This window comes from Rhinichthys klamathensis, unplaced genomic scaffold, assembly GCF_029890125.1.
Source record: "Rhinichthys klamathensis goyatoka isolate OS25496 unplaced genomic scaffold, OSU_Roscu_1.1 h1tg000054l_1, whole genome shotgun sequence".
In the NCBI taxonomy this organism is placed as follows: domain Eukaryota; kingdom Metazoa; phylum Chordata; class Actinopteri; order Cypriniformes; family Leuciscidae; genus Rhinichthys; species Rhinichthys klamathensis.
The window spans coordinates 1,492,032-1,508,023 of NW_026606599.1; the positions used below are offsets into that span (position 1 = coordinate 1,492,032).

The 15,992-nt window shown below is 42.6% G+C and overlaps 1 protein-coding gene across 1 annotated transcript; it reads left to right on the forward strand.

Moving 5' to 3' along the window:
* The first annotated feature begins 7,800 nt into the window (after positions 1-7,800).
* Positions 7,801-9,180, forward strand: LOC130083226 (piggyBac transposable element-derived protein 4). The gene has a single exon (XM_056248284.1). It carries the CDS (start codon positions 7,801-7,803, stop codon positions 9,178-9,180), a length of 1,380 nt encoding a protein of 459 aa, XP_056104259.1.
* The last annotated feature ends 6,812 nt before the right edge of the window (positions 9,181-15,992 follow it).

Here is a 15,992-nt window from a genome sequence, read left to right on the forward strand (position 1 = left end):
GTTTTACAGGCCTGAAGTGAAGTTTGATGCACACTTTCCCGTAAGAAAATGGGACGTACTGGTTCTGATCGTCCTTCACTTCTATAACAATATCTGTGATGACTGATTTGTTGATAGACGCGTAGTGGGGTTTGTCGTATCGAACACTGACTGTGCTATTGTTGTCCCCTGTTATTTGTACACACTCCAGGAGCGGTACAAAAGCATCACCCACTGATTGGTAACGGATAATGTCCGTGTAGATATAAAGAGTATAGAAACCACCGTGTATGTCCGACTGATGCATTGCATATGTTACAATATCCTTTTCATAATTAGTTTTTTCAGGGTTTGTTTTTTGCAGAATAGAATCTCCTATAGGGACGCCTGGTTTCAATCCTAAAATAATGGCTAGTTTTCCATGGAAGGTCATTGAAATGTTAGGTTTTGCTTTCAGAAATACTTTGTTTTTTACGCGGTCATAACCGAGTTCCCCATGAGGCGCTACTAAATCATTTATTACACTAACTAGAGATGGGACATTGTCGTAATGCCCTGTTTTTATTGGTATGCGTAGTTTCGATAAGCTGGTCTTCTTCACATCTACACCATGGCGTAAGCTGTTAGTGTACTTTTCACCATCGGTCGTGGTGGGTCCAATGTTTATCTCGAAAACGGCGTCATTGCTGTTAAAGGTGTACCAGCTTCTAGGATATTCAATTTGAACAAGCCCCACCTCCCATTCTCCTTTTATATTTATAGTGGTAGCCAGTCTTGTTCTATAATTAGAGATTTTATTATTAGGGTATACAGACTGCGAAGCGTTGCAGGGTAGTGTGACATAAAATCCACCCTCAGCCATGTCTGGTTTTTATACAACTGTATGCATCCTGTGTGTGTGGTTTGTATTTATGGCTTCTGTACATCAACTAATTCTTTCTGGTCGATCCATGACGCAAACTTCGCTGGCCATCCGAGCCACTGCACCAGCACTAATGTTTTGCGACCCTTCGTCTTCTTATCTAAAATTTTTTCAACTTTAAATGTCTTGTTTTTACTGACAAATATTTTTTGCAATTCTTCCGCATAAAAAAACGCCGTCGATAACATCCCCGTCGTAATCACTCAATCTGTAAACAGGGGGTTCTCGTTGGATACACGCTGATATAGTAAAATACTCTTGTGTGTAGTTTTCCTCATACCCTTTTGCAAACGGTCCTCTGACTTTAGAAATTCGAACCACGTCACCAATCTTGTATTTAAATACGGGGTTAACACTATGAGGTCTGGTATCACCATATAGGTTATGCAGCACCACAGACTCGTTTTCTTTCCCCACATCAATCGGCCTCATCTTGAAGCTTCTGTGATGGCTCGCATTATATCCTTGTGTAATGTCTTGAAGTATGTCTATGTAACGTTTGGAGTTTGTAGCAGTTAAATATCTCCACATTCTACCTTTTAAGGTTCTATTAAACCGCTCGACAACACATGCCTTTAATTCTGTGGCTGTTGCGAAATGGGCTATATTGTACTTTTTTGTTACATTTTGAAAATGTTTGTTAAAAAACTCCTTTCCTTTATCTGTCTGTAATTTCTGTGGTACGCGTCCCTCTTTCAGTATGGATTCAAAAGCTTTAGAGACCTCTACACCACTCTTGTTTTTTAAAGCCCTTGTCCATGCATATTTACTAAAGAGATCGATGCATGTCAGCAAAAAATGGTTGTTGTCATTTACCGGGGCATATGCAGACATATCGACTAGATCGGCCTGGAACTCCATGTCGATACCGTAGACAAAAACCCGATTCCTTTTGTATTTTAGTGGGGCCGTTCTGTGTAGTGTATATGCATCCTCGCCAGCGAGCCAGTCTGAAACCTCTTTATCGGTTAAACGAACACCCGTTTCTTTTAAAACAGCTTCTTTTAAGCGTTTTTTCCCCCCTAAAGAACCAGGATTAGAAGGTGTGTAATAAGTCTTTTTCATTTCTTCTGACATGTTTCCACTTCACGCTCCACAAAAAGAATAACACAGATGGTTTAAGTAATTTGGGTTTTTATTTCTTAAACAGTAAAAGAAAACAAAGGTATCATACAGCATCAATGTAGTGTAAAAAATGTATACACATCACAATGTTTTTTTCAAGAATGTAATCAACCAGGGTTTCAATAATTTCACAAACATCAGCCTGATTGTTTCTTGTCAATATGTCTACACATAGATCAGTCACATATGTACACAAGCACAATATATCAGCTATTCTAATACAGCTGCCGCATTCAGTCATCAGGTCTAAAATCTTTCTGATAGTCACACAAATTGGTTCACCAGCATTAACGCATAAACGCATCAAATCTGTCCTTTCATTTGACACAGTTCTTACAACAGACATTTGTTTCATGAGGTTTGTAAAACGATTGGTATCTACAGCACATCTGTTTACAGTAACAGATACATTGGCACATTCATTAATAATCTTATACAACAAGCCGGTCATCTCACATCTAATACGTTGTTTAAGTAGACACTTTGCCAGACCTGTTGCAAAACACGTATTCCCCATGTCGGTGTTACAGTCACTCAACTTGGACAATACCTTTCCAGCTGTCCACAGCGTCATAGACAATTTGTTCGCTGCTGACGTCCACAACTTTCTCTCTGACTTCACGAAGCTTTTCCACAATGAAAACTTCGTCACGCAGTTCATGTAAAATAGCCTCCACTGAACCTTGAATCCTCTGGGGGTGAACCCTTAAACCACAACGGCTCAATGCTTGAGCAACGATGTGCTTAAGGTCCGGTTTCACCAGATTACGTGTCAGTTCCTCAAAGTAGGCGTCAAAGAAATAGGGACCCGGTTCAAACAGGCAGGAATGTCTAATCTGACTGGGGTGATCCACTTCACAACCCAAACAGATTTCTTTCAGCTTTTTGTTGATGACGTGTTCCAGAAGGACCACAACAGTCGCTTTTATGATTTTGAATCCGTCCGAGCGGATACAACTGTCTGTGTTGTCAATTCCAGCAAGGGCCGCAGCTCCAGCTATTGCACCAGTGTTGCCGTATGGTGTTGTAAGGAAGGTCATGTTGTGATATCCAAGATCCATGCAAAATTTATCCAACCAACTGTTGTCGCAAGTTTGTGGGTGGGGCTCCAGCGGCGTAGCATTGTCATCAGGCATCGCTGGGGGAGCCTCAGGGTTGTTGGTGTAGCAGTAGACTGTTGTAGATTCTTGAGACATGGTGAATGAATGTAGCAATTGTACCGATCTGCAGGCGTTTTTAATGGCTGTAATACGTGGGTGGGGTTAAGAGGCGGTCTTCAGCGTTGGTAACGCCCTGCTCAGGGTGAAACAATTTAATCTTTACAGAACTGTAACGGTCATACATGTCGCACCATCTAAACATCTTGTCGATGCATGTAAATACGTTGTCAAGCGTACGAACATCTTTCCACTGAAACAAAAATTTCATGTCGTAGCACAAGTGATGCTCAGATTCACGAACAGGCCACGCACGTTCGCAGAGCTTTGTCTTGTCGTTGCAGCAGAAAATATAAACACAATCGTCTGGTAACTTTTTACTATGGTCCCCGACCACACGAAATCTTGTGTCAGGAATTGAGCCATCCCACTCGGCTACATACAACGGATCATCACCACAGTCGTTCAAATCTCTCCAAACGTAGTTGAAAAACAGAAACCAGTCCTTCTTGTGGAAAATCACACATGGGGTCTGTGATGTAAAATCGTCTTCAACATCTCCTGTGTAGAGTTTCACAGTACGCATCACCTTGTCAAACACATACCTCACCACACGACCACCAGACATTGAGAAATCCTGTTTCACAAGAGCACTGTCTTCATGAAGAAATCTTGTCAAGCTAACATTTAGCTTTTTCCTTGGAGCAAAAGTTAGATCTTCTCTCATTTCAACAGGTCCTCTTGTCGGCGAAATACACATAACTTTTCTAGGGGTTTTAGGAGTTCTCGGAGTAGCCATTGTATCAGGAAAGTCGTAGAATGTCTTCTGTGTTCAACAGTGTAACCCCTAACCTTATTTAAAACTGCAACAAAAGACGTAGGTAGTGACGTAGTTGTGAAAAAGGCACACCTCATACCATAAAAACTACAATGGCAAGTTGCGAGGTGTGAGTTCGTTAACCCAGTCGTAAAAACCAGTCAAAAATGTAACATCTGTTTGATCTGTTTGTTTGTTTTTTAAAAGTCCCCGGACATCGGCACGGAGGATGTCACATGGCGTCGCGCAGCCTAGACATACCGGAGCCTGTCAGCGACCCATCATAAATCAGAGACAGGGGAACCCCAGAACCATAAATCAAAGTCATAAATCACCTTTTTTGACACATGGTTTATGTTAATACTACTAGTATGCATTACTGCCGCAAGGAATAATGTCCGACATCCCGGAAATCCAACTCTTTCCTTCAGACGACGAACTGACAAGCATTCCTGGGTCACAGCCAGTCACACCCCGCGTGAGATCGAATCTTACGGATCATCTTCATGAGCGTTCTGATCGAGAAATCCAGCGCTCATATAAACCACTTTCCAAAAGGCAACGCTCTCCTCCATCTTCAAGATCAAGAACTGAGCCTCGTCCATCTTCTCTCCATTCTTCCGCTGCTAATACACCGATTCCACCCATTTCAAAATGTTCAGTCAACAGCCTACGTCAAGTCCTCTCCAGCTCCGGAATCCATTTCTCCTGCAGATCAGCAAAAGCTCAACTCTACGATATTTTCATCAGTTCTTACAGTTCCACCATTCCATCAAACACTTCAACATCTTATAAAGGCAAGACTCACACCTCTTCTACCTCCGTTTCTCTCCCGGTTCGGCGTTCTGAACCCACACAATCCCAACGCGCCGATCCAAAGGCCGCCGGCGCTGCCGCGGCTCACACTTCCTTGTCCGCCGGTATTTCCACCCGGCCTGCAACAGCGGCCGCAAAAAACAGTTCCGCTTCTTCTCCAGCTCTCACAAACTTCATGCAGTCAGCCCCACTCCCCAGGCAAGAACCAAACTCACAAACACATTCCTCCGCACTTCCCTCTGCTTCTCCAGTTCTCTCTAAACTTCTTTATAATAACCCTTGTGCCAGGTCACCCTCGCACACAGTTACATTTTCTCTCACCCTCAAACCAACCTACTCAAAGAGCGGATCCTAGCGCGAGGTTGCCTTCGCTAGCCATCTTCCCTCTTTCCTTCCATTCCAATTCGCCTCACCCCTTTTTCCCCTTCTATCTTCCAATTGTCTCCTAATATTCTTTCCAGTTCACATCAGAGCGTGAGGTTGCCTCAGCAAAGGATTTCTACACTTTTCCACACAAACCTCCCCTTCCTCTCTCTTCAGGCCATGCCAGCCATCTTGGACACCAGCAGTGTTCTTCTGCTTCGTCTTTTACTGGCGACTTGCAACCAATTGGAGCATTATTGCCACCTACTGTATCTTATTTACTTTTGCTTAAATCCTTAGGTTTAGTCCAGTTTGTTGTAGATAAGATGATATGATTTTAAGCACCATCTTTCTGGATTTATTTGAGAAGATATTTGTAATGTTCATTTGTTTGATTCCTTCATGTTCCAGTCCATTCCTTAAATCCATTCTTTGATTTGAGTATTTAATACACTCAAACAGCACATGTTCCACAGTTTCCACCAGCAGTGTTGGGGAGTAACGGAATATATGTACTGGCGTTACATATTCAGAATACAAATTATGTGTAGGCCCATCTGTATTCCGTTACAATTTAAATAGTTGGTATTTAACCTCTTAACCAGCAGGGGGACGTGGGCGGGCCGTAGGGGCGTGTTTATAATTTTATTACCTTTGTTTTATAACAAATATTCAATCAACTATCATAAACTATGCATCATTTGAAAGCTAAAACGCTCAAGAATCACGTTCTGAACTTGTTTTTGCAATCAATACACCAGAGAGGTAAGGGTTAATTTAAATGCTGACAGACCGACCCTGTAAATATGAACAAAATGAACGGCAATACTTATCTTTCATCTCCTATGGTTCAGATCAGTTCGGACGAATCCAAGAAACACCAGCATACATTTCAATGTAAGGGTCTACTCTTCAAAATGCATCCCACTTTTTAATCCAAAACAACAAAAAAATAGGGAAAAAACTGAAATATCCTCCTCAGTTTTCATGAGCGCTTCCAGTTAGAGTAATCCATCATGTTCACTTTCGATGAAATAACAATTCTAATCTGTATTCCAATGTTCAAAAACGATCTCTCCCCCGTAGTTTAGACTGTTGACGATAAAATGAGTCCTTCCATCTTTCTCTCCTTCAATCACAGCCTCTAAAAATGACCAAAATATGTAGGGAGCGCATCTACAGGCTCCTCCACCTGTCACTCTCGCACCCCGGTTTATGAGTGGATACAATCCATCCAATGTCTGATCAGCAAAGTTTTGATGGATGGGAGTATCAACCAACTAAAACACGATTGCAGTGATTGACAGTTTGCTTAGTTTACCTCAGCAGATCTGTCTAATACAAGTGCGTCCACTCGTGCGCTCTTCGTCATTTTACGCACAGCGCGCACAGGTTAGCCATTGTTTTGCTACACGGAGCTCATTTCAACCGGTTTCAACGCGCAGATTTATTCTAACATTATTTCTAACAATCTACATCATGGATCGTCGACTGAAGAGGAGTTTTTGTGGTGTTGAGAGTGTTTTGGAGGAGGTAATGAGGAGTAGCGACGAAGAACAGCAGAAAGACGCAGAAACAGACATCTTGGACAGAGAGAGCACGGTGTCGAGTGTCGATTCGGCTGAAGAGGAGATGTTTCTCCATGGACTCGATCCCGTATTAGATCGGTAAGTTTAAACACATCGTCTTGAGTTTTTATTTTTATGAAGTATTGGCAGTTTTTCTGTTCATATCATGTTTTTGATTATAAAATGACTAGCAAAGACACGAGGCTACACGAGTAGCTAGGTGATAGCTGTATATTATACATAAAGACATAATATTTATATCACACACACACATTATATTTATGATGCATATAATATAACAATAATGTAAGGTGAAGATGTTTTTGATTATAAAATTGCAGTGGAGAAGACTAGCAAGATATGAGATTACAGTTCTAGGTGTATATGAATAAATGAATGCTGCATTCATTGAATATAACAATAATGGAAGGAAAGGATTACAAGATGTCAGGTAAAGATATGTGGAAAAAATAAATTATTACAAAGCATTTATAATGCTGAGCATTATAAGCATAAGATTTTTGACAATTAGGCATATGTTATTGTAATATGATGTAATATTGATGCTCCTAATAGTAGTTTGTCTCTAATATTTGACTCAAACTGAAATCCTCGTGTGTGTGTGTGTGTGTGTGTGTGTGTGTGTGTGTGTGTGTGTGTTTTCCTGTGCTGTAAAATAGGCCTTCAACTGAAACAGATGAGGACTGGAATCCGGAGTCCAGTCCTGAGCGACGAAAGAGACCACGTCAGTCGTCTTCATCTTCTGCGTCTCCATCTGAATCTGCTTCAGCTACCAGAGGTAAAGGTACAGGTAAAGGGAGAGGAAGGGGAAGGGGAAGGGGAAGGGGAAGGGGAAGGGGGAGGGGGAGGGCGAGGGCGAGCCAGTCAGTGCCTACTGTGTCTCTTAGCACCTCACAGGAAAGATGGCACAATGTTGATGAGGAGGATATTGGACCTTCGCCGCCTGCATTTCGGCCTGCTCGTACACCTGGGCCACAGTTGGTGACAACTGCAACCTACACAGCACTGCAGTTGTTTCATCTTTTCTTTTCAATGTCTGTGCTGCAGACCATCGTTCAGCACACCAATGTATATGGGGCCAAAAATCAGCAAGGAAGAGAAAAGCCATGGAATACCATCTCGGTTGAAGATTTCAAGTCTTACCTGGCACTTGTTGTGTACATGGGTCTCGTGAAGGTCTCTGCCCTGACTGATTATTGGAGGAGGTCCCGAATCTACAGTCATCCCCTTCCTGCTGAGATCATGTCCTGTAGGAAGTTTCATACCATCACAAGCGCTCTTCATCTTAGCGATCCTCGGGATGATGAAGAAAACGAAAAGAAGAAGGGAACAGCAGCCTACGACCGCTTGGGGAAGATCAAGCCTCTCTATGACAACATTAGGGATGCCTGCAGGACATTTTTTCATCCAAATCAGAACATCTCCATAGATGAAAGGATGGTGGCATCCAAGGCGAGGTCTGGACTCAAGCAGTACATGAAGAACAAACCCACTAAATGGGGCTACAAGCTTTTTGTCTTGGCAGACTCCCTGTGTGGCTACACCTGTGAGTTCTTCGTGTACGAGGGTAAGTCAATGCCATCTCAGAAGGGGCTGAGCTATGAGTCTGTCATGGCACTCGTAGATGAAAAGATGTTGGGCACTGGTTACAAGCTATACGTCGACAACTTTTACACTAGTCCCATGCTTTTCAGAGACCTCCTCCATAAGAAGATTTGGGCATGTGGCACCATTCGTCCAAACAGGATCGGTTTCCCAAAGACAGTCACCAACAGACTACCACGGAATGCTCCACGAGGGTCCATGCGATGGCTAAGAGAGGATGAGCTGCTGTTTGTGGAATGGAAAGACACCCGGGAAGTGCTGATGTGCTCCACATTCCACAACGCATATAAAGGTGACACAGTGCGAAGGAGGTTGAAGAACAAAGATGGGCAGTGGTCTGAAGTGCAAGTGCCTATTCCCTGTGCTGTGCTGGACTACAACAGGTTCATGGGGGGAGTGGACCTGTCCGACGCCCTCATTGGGTACTATAAAGTGCTCCACAAGACACGGAAGTGGTACCGAACCTTCTTTTATCACTTTGTGGATATTGCTGTTGTCAATGCCTTCATTTTGCATCAGCATCTGGCCAGAGCACGGAATGAAAAACCCCTCACCCAGAAAGCATTCAGGGAAACGCTTGTTCTGGAACTCGCAGGCCTAGAATCACGGACAGCTGCTCCTCGGGCTTCAAGTGATGCTTGCCACAACCCGACACACATTACAGATGACAGCACTGCTGGACGGAGAAAGTGTAAGCTCTGTCATCAGAAGACACCAGTCATGTGTGCAACATGTGAGGTGCCACTGTGCTTTCTGCCTAAAAGGGACTGTTACCATGACTGGCATAAGCAGGGTGGAAAATATTAATCATCTGGTTTGTCATTTTTTTTAATTTACATGTTACATTGTTCAAAGCATTCGATTCTAATAGTTGTTCCAGAAATGTTTCCAAGTTTAGGTGGATTTGCAGTTCCAAAGAGAGAGATGAAGCAAGAGAAGCCATCGGTGTGAGACATTAACGGTCAGGGGTACACACACACACTTACATGACCAAGTTTTCATCCTGTTTGTTCCTGCTATAGTGAGCTATCATATGCATTTATTCTATTTGGACTTTGTTTGTTCTGCTTGGTTTTGTTCTGCTTGTTTGCTCTCTCTTTCTCTCTCTTTTGCAGTGGGTGTCTTCTGATTCGGCGCCATTGGAGCAAACGTGACATGCTGGCGTGAGGCAGTACTAGGTAAGTACTCACACATGCATACAGTGTTGTAATTTTATTTGTTCTGCTTACACACTTTATTTTTCCTGTCTTTCAGTGGCTTTGGTTTCCAGTTGGTTAGAGAACAAACCGTGTTAGTGACTGCCTTGGATCAACATAAATACTGTAAATACTGTAATTGCTTTTTTTTTCTTTAGTAATTGGATATTTATTATAATTATCAGTTTATTGTAATTTATTTGAGTAAAAAACAATGTTGCAATTACAAATGTTGTTTTCTTTTTATATAATTTATTAATTAGTTGTAAAACAATCACTTTTGAAATGCATACATGAAGTGAGTTTTTTTTGTTTCACTGTTTTTGCTATCAGAATTGTTCAAAATAAAGAGTATTTTGTTAAAATGTTAAAATGTTGTGCTGAAATCATTTTTTCTTGTGTGGTTTGATGAGCAGAACAGTTCTGAATTGATATACATGTATGTAGTATGTAGTGTTTACTCCTTATGTCATTTGGTTACCAGGTGTCCATTTGGAGTCTCCAAATGGCCTTTTGGAAAGGACGCCTAGACTTTTCCTGAATAAAAGCTTACAGAAACTACATTTTTGGGAGTATCATCTTCAAATTTGAATCAGAACATGGTCAGACATTCAGTTTTATCTTTATGGTGTTTTCAGGCCTTTAACATAAAAGTCTGATACATTTTTCCCTAAATGAAGTTCATTCATAGAAATCGTAAATCACTTTCATGTAAATTTTACCTTGTTTTACTCTGTTCCTATGCTACTTTTGAATTAATATGACTCTTGGGTAACAAAGTTTCAAGTGTCTAGTTTAAAAAAATATCAGAGTTATGAATGTGGACCATATGGTTTAGGAGCTACGGACAATTGTATTTGGGTATGTCATTTTCAGAAAATTCTCAAAAATAGGGGTGCTGGTTAAGAGGTTAAAATACAGTTACATTGTTGAAATCATTGGATTACATTACAATACTTCTGTTTCATGAGTTTAGTCACTCTCTAAATAAATTAAGGCAACTCAGCATTTCCCAGAAGCCCCAATGTGAAAACGAAAAATGCGCGGTTTGCGTGATCAGTCACAATGAGTCGGAAGAGGAGCAGCGGGAGCTAGAATAGATATGTAGCCGGAACTACAACAGAGACAGGGCAAGAATGCGTTTCGATCTCGGAAATTCAAACAGCATTTCACATTAAAGAAAGAGAAGGGAGAACGAAATATAGCCTAACTGTGCAGTGCAACCTCTGCTTGCCAGCAACCAACCTCCTTTCAGCGTCCAAAGCAAGGGGGTAATCCATCAGCCGGAAGTTGAAGCTGCCTCCGGGGGCCGCCATTGTAGCTGGCTATCACCTGCTGTTAGCATCCCATTGACTCCCATTCATTTTGGTGTCACTTTGACAGCGAATAACTTTACATCTGAGGCGTCCAAAGACTCCATTTGTCCATTATTTATTTCTAAGGAAACACGACAATGTATAAAAGACTCCATTACTTTGTATCTTACACGTTATGGCCCCGTAGAAGCCATTCTTGTAAAAATAGGCTAACGATTGCGTCATAACCACGGGACGCTCTGTCGCACAGTAGAGAAATTACCGTGTAGACAGAAGTAGAAGCTCGTAGGCAATCGTTTACTGTCTATGAGGCAATCGGGTGGACATGGAGGCATAAAGTCAAGGGAGAAACCCATAGATAGAGAGTTCATAAAAACAACGGGACAAAATATTTCAGCAACAGATTTGTTTCAGATTTCAATTCAGATTTGTCCCGGCACAGCTACTAGAAGGTCAGATTTGTCCCGGCACAGCTACTAGAAGGTCAGATTTGTCCCGGCACAGCTACTAGAAGGTCAGATCGTCGTCAAACTCAGTTTGAGCCTGCGCAGTGCGCTTGGCTATCAGGAAGTGAGTGCCCATGTTGGGCTTCAACTCTCTCTGTTGAAATCAACGGGGTCGCTGTGTCCATTTCTTTTACTGTCTATGGTCCAAAGACTCCACCTCCAACCTGAAGAAGCATCTTAAAGTACAATCCGCTTGCCAGCCCATTCACTCTCAACAGCAGTCCATCTTCCAGCTCCTAACAATGCAATCGCCATGGAACCACTACCAGTCCCAGCCCATCTCCGTTCCCTAATTCTATCAGGTGCAACTATCGATCTTCCTTCTCTACTGACTTTTGTCCCTCTCAATGAATCCCACCGCTCGTTTGACTTAAATCGTTGATCTTACAAATTCTGTACAACCTTCAAAACGAGTTCTCACACTTTCAGAATTCTGCGTTGCTTTTGCCAGATACACAGAAGTAATTTGCTCTTCATTTCCAGCCAGACGCAAGGAATTAAATGACTACCTCTCTACCATAGCAGAGCTCAGTCTCTCTTTCGGAGGTAGTAATTTTTATACATACCATAAGCTTTTTTCCAGCTAAATGCGCCGCCCGCGTCACACCCTGGAACCAGTGTCCTTACTGGGGAGCCTTGGACCTCGAACTATATAACAGGGTCTTCTTAGGCGTTCGAAGCCCTTCTTGCGCCATTTGCAGGTCTATCATTCATTCTACTTCAGAATGTCCCCAAACCAACTCAGATCTTCCGAACCATTCAGCTCCTTTCCAAGAAAAATCCACTTCATATGTCCCTCAATCAAGGAATGACCGTAACCAGATTTCTACCTCAGTTCCAGGCAGACAAGTGTGCAACAGCTTTAATTCATCACGTTGCAACCGACAACGATGCCACTTCCTCCATGTCTGTAATTTCTGTGGCGGAGCTCACGCCCGTTCTATGTGCCCTGTGCGCCGCTCCTCAGCTAACTTTAACCGTCGACATTCTTAGCGCCTGCCTAACCACTCTCCGCTCAGGTCTTGTTCTCCTAACAAAACAAAATGCTAGGTCGATGGTCGTCCCTCGCCTTCGAAACATACGTTCGTTCAGATCTGCATAACATTAGACAAGCACAGCAAACACTAGCATCCCTAGCATAAGTCTGGACCGCTTCTCCCTACTATTTTGCATTTCCCCGCTTACCTAGCCCCGCAGGGCGTGTATTCATCTGGATGCAGTGAGAGCTCTCCCTTTTCAGATGTGCGTGACCTACCACTCCTGGAGTGGGGTCTCCCATCTGAATCGCCGTGTGGGCTCTTCCGTTCAGATGCATCATAGGCTCTCCCGTTCGACTTGCTGTGTGGGCTCTCCCGTTTTGATCGCCGAGTGAACTCCCTATTTATACATATGGGGGGGCTCTCTCCTTCGAAACGCAGCGGGAGCTCTCCCGGTCGAATTGCAGTGTGAGCTTTCCGTTCGGGCGCCGTGGGGGCTCTCCCTTTCCGAATCGCTGTGTGATCCTTCATGTTTTTAACCATGGAGGCTCTCCCGTTCGGATCGCAGTGTGGGCCCTCCTATCCGAAAAAATCAGGACTGGAGGTACCAAGGATCGTACGTCCCTCGAACGCGACGGGCCATTAAGTCTTTATGTGATCTTTGCCCCCTGCGTCAGAAGGAAGTTAGTTCTGCATTTCCTATGTATACCGTAGGCTCCCTCTTGCTGCGTAGGGAGTTTCGCTTCAGACACCGGTGGCCCGTTCGCCTTTAGGGACGAGGACCTTCTTCCCCATTTGTGACATCTGGAAGCCCCATGTGCTCTAACTCCATGGGGCTCCATGTCATGGATGTGGCAGGGCGTTCTCCAACCTCGTACTCAAACCTCCAGTCCCAAGATACTCCCGCAGGAGTCATTTCTGAAAGTCACTGCCGCAGCAGTGCAGCGGTGAGATGTACCCCAGTCAAATTTCCACAAGCCCATGTCGTTTCACTCCACAACGAACGCAGGCACACTCTTTAAAACACAGCTCCCGCCGGAGCTCCACTCATAGCCCCACATGGTGGGCATAGTAGGGAGACGCAGTTCCAGCCAGGAGCCCCATTAAACATATCACTGCCGCAAGAAGCGTCCATCCATGCTCCATACAGCTTTAAATTTCCACTCTTTTTGGGGGGTAACATACTTTAAGCTCTTAGGCATCCTGTATTTGATCACGTTATTCTAACTTGCTGTCCCAAATATTTATTCAACACTTTTGGGGGGTATATCAGAGCTCGAGTTGAAGCTGCTTCATCCAGCCCCTCTCCAGGCGGACAGCAAGCCAAATAAGTTTAACCTAATATCTTAAAGATTTTATGGGCAAACAAACTCGTTAAATGAAGTTCCTAAACGTAAGTTAGGGAGGAGCGAGCCCATCCAATCTTTCAATCAACAAACAGAGTATATAAGCAGCCGCTTACCTCTCCCTAGTATCAGCTGTTCCAGTATCCCTCCACCTCCCCAAACTCCACCTTCATCTTAGGTACCTTGCCCTTTAATTAACAGGTCCTACATTTAGCCACTGGGGGGTATATCAGAGCTCGAGTTAAAGCTGCTTCATCGAGCCCCTCTCCAGCGGACAGCAAGCCAAATAAGTTTAACCTAATATCTTAAAGATTTTATGGGCAAACAAACTCGTTAACAAGAAAACGTTGTGCTTTTGTAAAATAAAATAAAATAATCAAGGCATGGCCTCAAAAATAAACAGAAACACAGTGTATACTAGCCTCCCATACATGAGACATATATCTAGGCTATATAAAGCTTGAAATGTCCACTTTTAAACGAAAAAATTCAAATCGAAAGCAAATATCATCTGATTATGTAATCTGTATGAAAGATGCATTTCTTTCTGTATGGAACAATTAATTGGACTTTAATATTTGTAACCCACAGAAGACAATCTACAAATGTGTACATTGATGCGCAAATATTTCACTATCTGCAAATGTGTATATTTACATTTGTGATACGTAAAATCATATCCACAAAAATACAGGGTGATGTGTACAACACAAAACTGTTTTTACACATTTGCAGATTACTTCCTGTGAATTTGTGGGTCATGTTACATTTCTAAGTTCCTTTTTACACATTTGTGGAATTTTGTCCAATGTGTAAATAAACATATACACAAATATCTCACAACCTAAAACAGGTTTGTGTTTTGTAAAATCATATTCACACAAATAATGTGTGATTTGTAAATACACACAATTTAATCTGTACAAATATATTTTTATTTCACATACAAAGTGTGATTTACGCTTTTGTGGATCCATTTCTACACACAAAACTGTTTTTAGGCATTTGTGGATTGCTTCCGGGCAATTTGCAGGTCACGTGACATTTGCAACTGTTTTTTACACATTTGTGGATTTTTGTCCACTCTGTCCCGCTGCGATCTGCAAAAAGAGATTTGTAAGGCGTACGTGTGAGCGGTTAATTAGCCACACCAGCAGGTGGCGGTGCAAGCACAGTCCGTGTACAATCCGTGTATCATTCGTTCAGTCGTTTTTTAATTTAATATTGAAAGTAGAAAAATGAGAAAACAGGTCTTTTTTCGTTTTTTCATTTTTACCAAAAAAACGAAAAACAAGATTTCAGCTTGATTTTTCGTTTTTCGTTCTGGGGTAGAAAAATTAATAAACAGCTGGAATATTCGATATCAACACGTGGGCGGGAATGAAACGCCCCTTTCCTCTGATTTGTCAGCCGAAGATCAAACTGTTCCGTCATCAGTTCTTCCTCAGGTCCGCACGCAGAATAAGAGTCCTCCGCTGCTGCAGCTGATGTGCGGATTCTTAACACGTTTATTGCAACTACATTTCATCTTTTTCTCATCAAACAACCAGACTAATGGCTTGACACAACCCGTACAGGGGAATAGAATAGAAAGGGCTTTCTTCTGTGTAGACCAGGAGTTCTCAAGTATACACTGTTTTGAATGACAGAGTATTAAACAACAAAGTAAGTTGTTTCCCCTGCTGAGCAATAAATCCAAGTGATGGCGTCGGCGCATCGCTCGCTCACACAACATAATGAGTTCACTTCTAGCATTGCTAACTTGACATTGCAGCCTGTTCATTATTAAAATAAAACACAGTCAACCAAACATAGGCCTATACAAAGATATTCTGCTTAATTTAATTGCTCTGTTTTACACAGCTGTTATTCCAAACTCATTTCCCTTGCTGTGGGCCAGTGATCAGGTGAAGTCTCCAGGGAACATTTCTACCTTTTACTTACAATAAACTGATTATAGTATCACACAAGTGTTACATTTGTGGATTGAACTCTTCGAGCTCTTACTCTCTAACCGAGTCAAAGACGATCTCAGCAGTTCAGAGGCTTCAGACCCTGACAGTGTTTCATTATAAACTGATGAATATGAACAAACCTCATATCTCCATCAGTCCAACTCTTCTGACTCATTTCAGAGAATAAAGTGTCAGACAGTGAAACTCATATTTGCATCATCAGGTGATTGTGTTCCTCTGAGAATCGAGCAGCTCCATCAGCAGATGTCCAGCGTCCTCACAGGAGCTTCATGTTACTGGAATACACCACTTCTCTAGTTTCT

Bases quoted from the DNA above. Each gene is read 5' to 3' on its own strand.
- LOC130083226 (XM_056248284.1), top strand. From the start codon at position 7,801: ATGTCTGTGCTGCAGACCATCGTTCAGCACACCAATGTATATGGGGCC.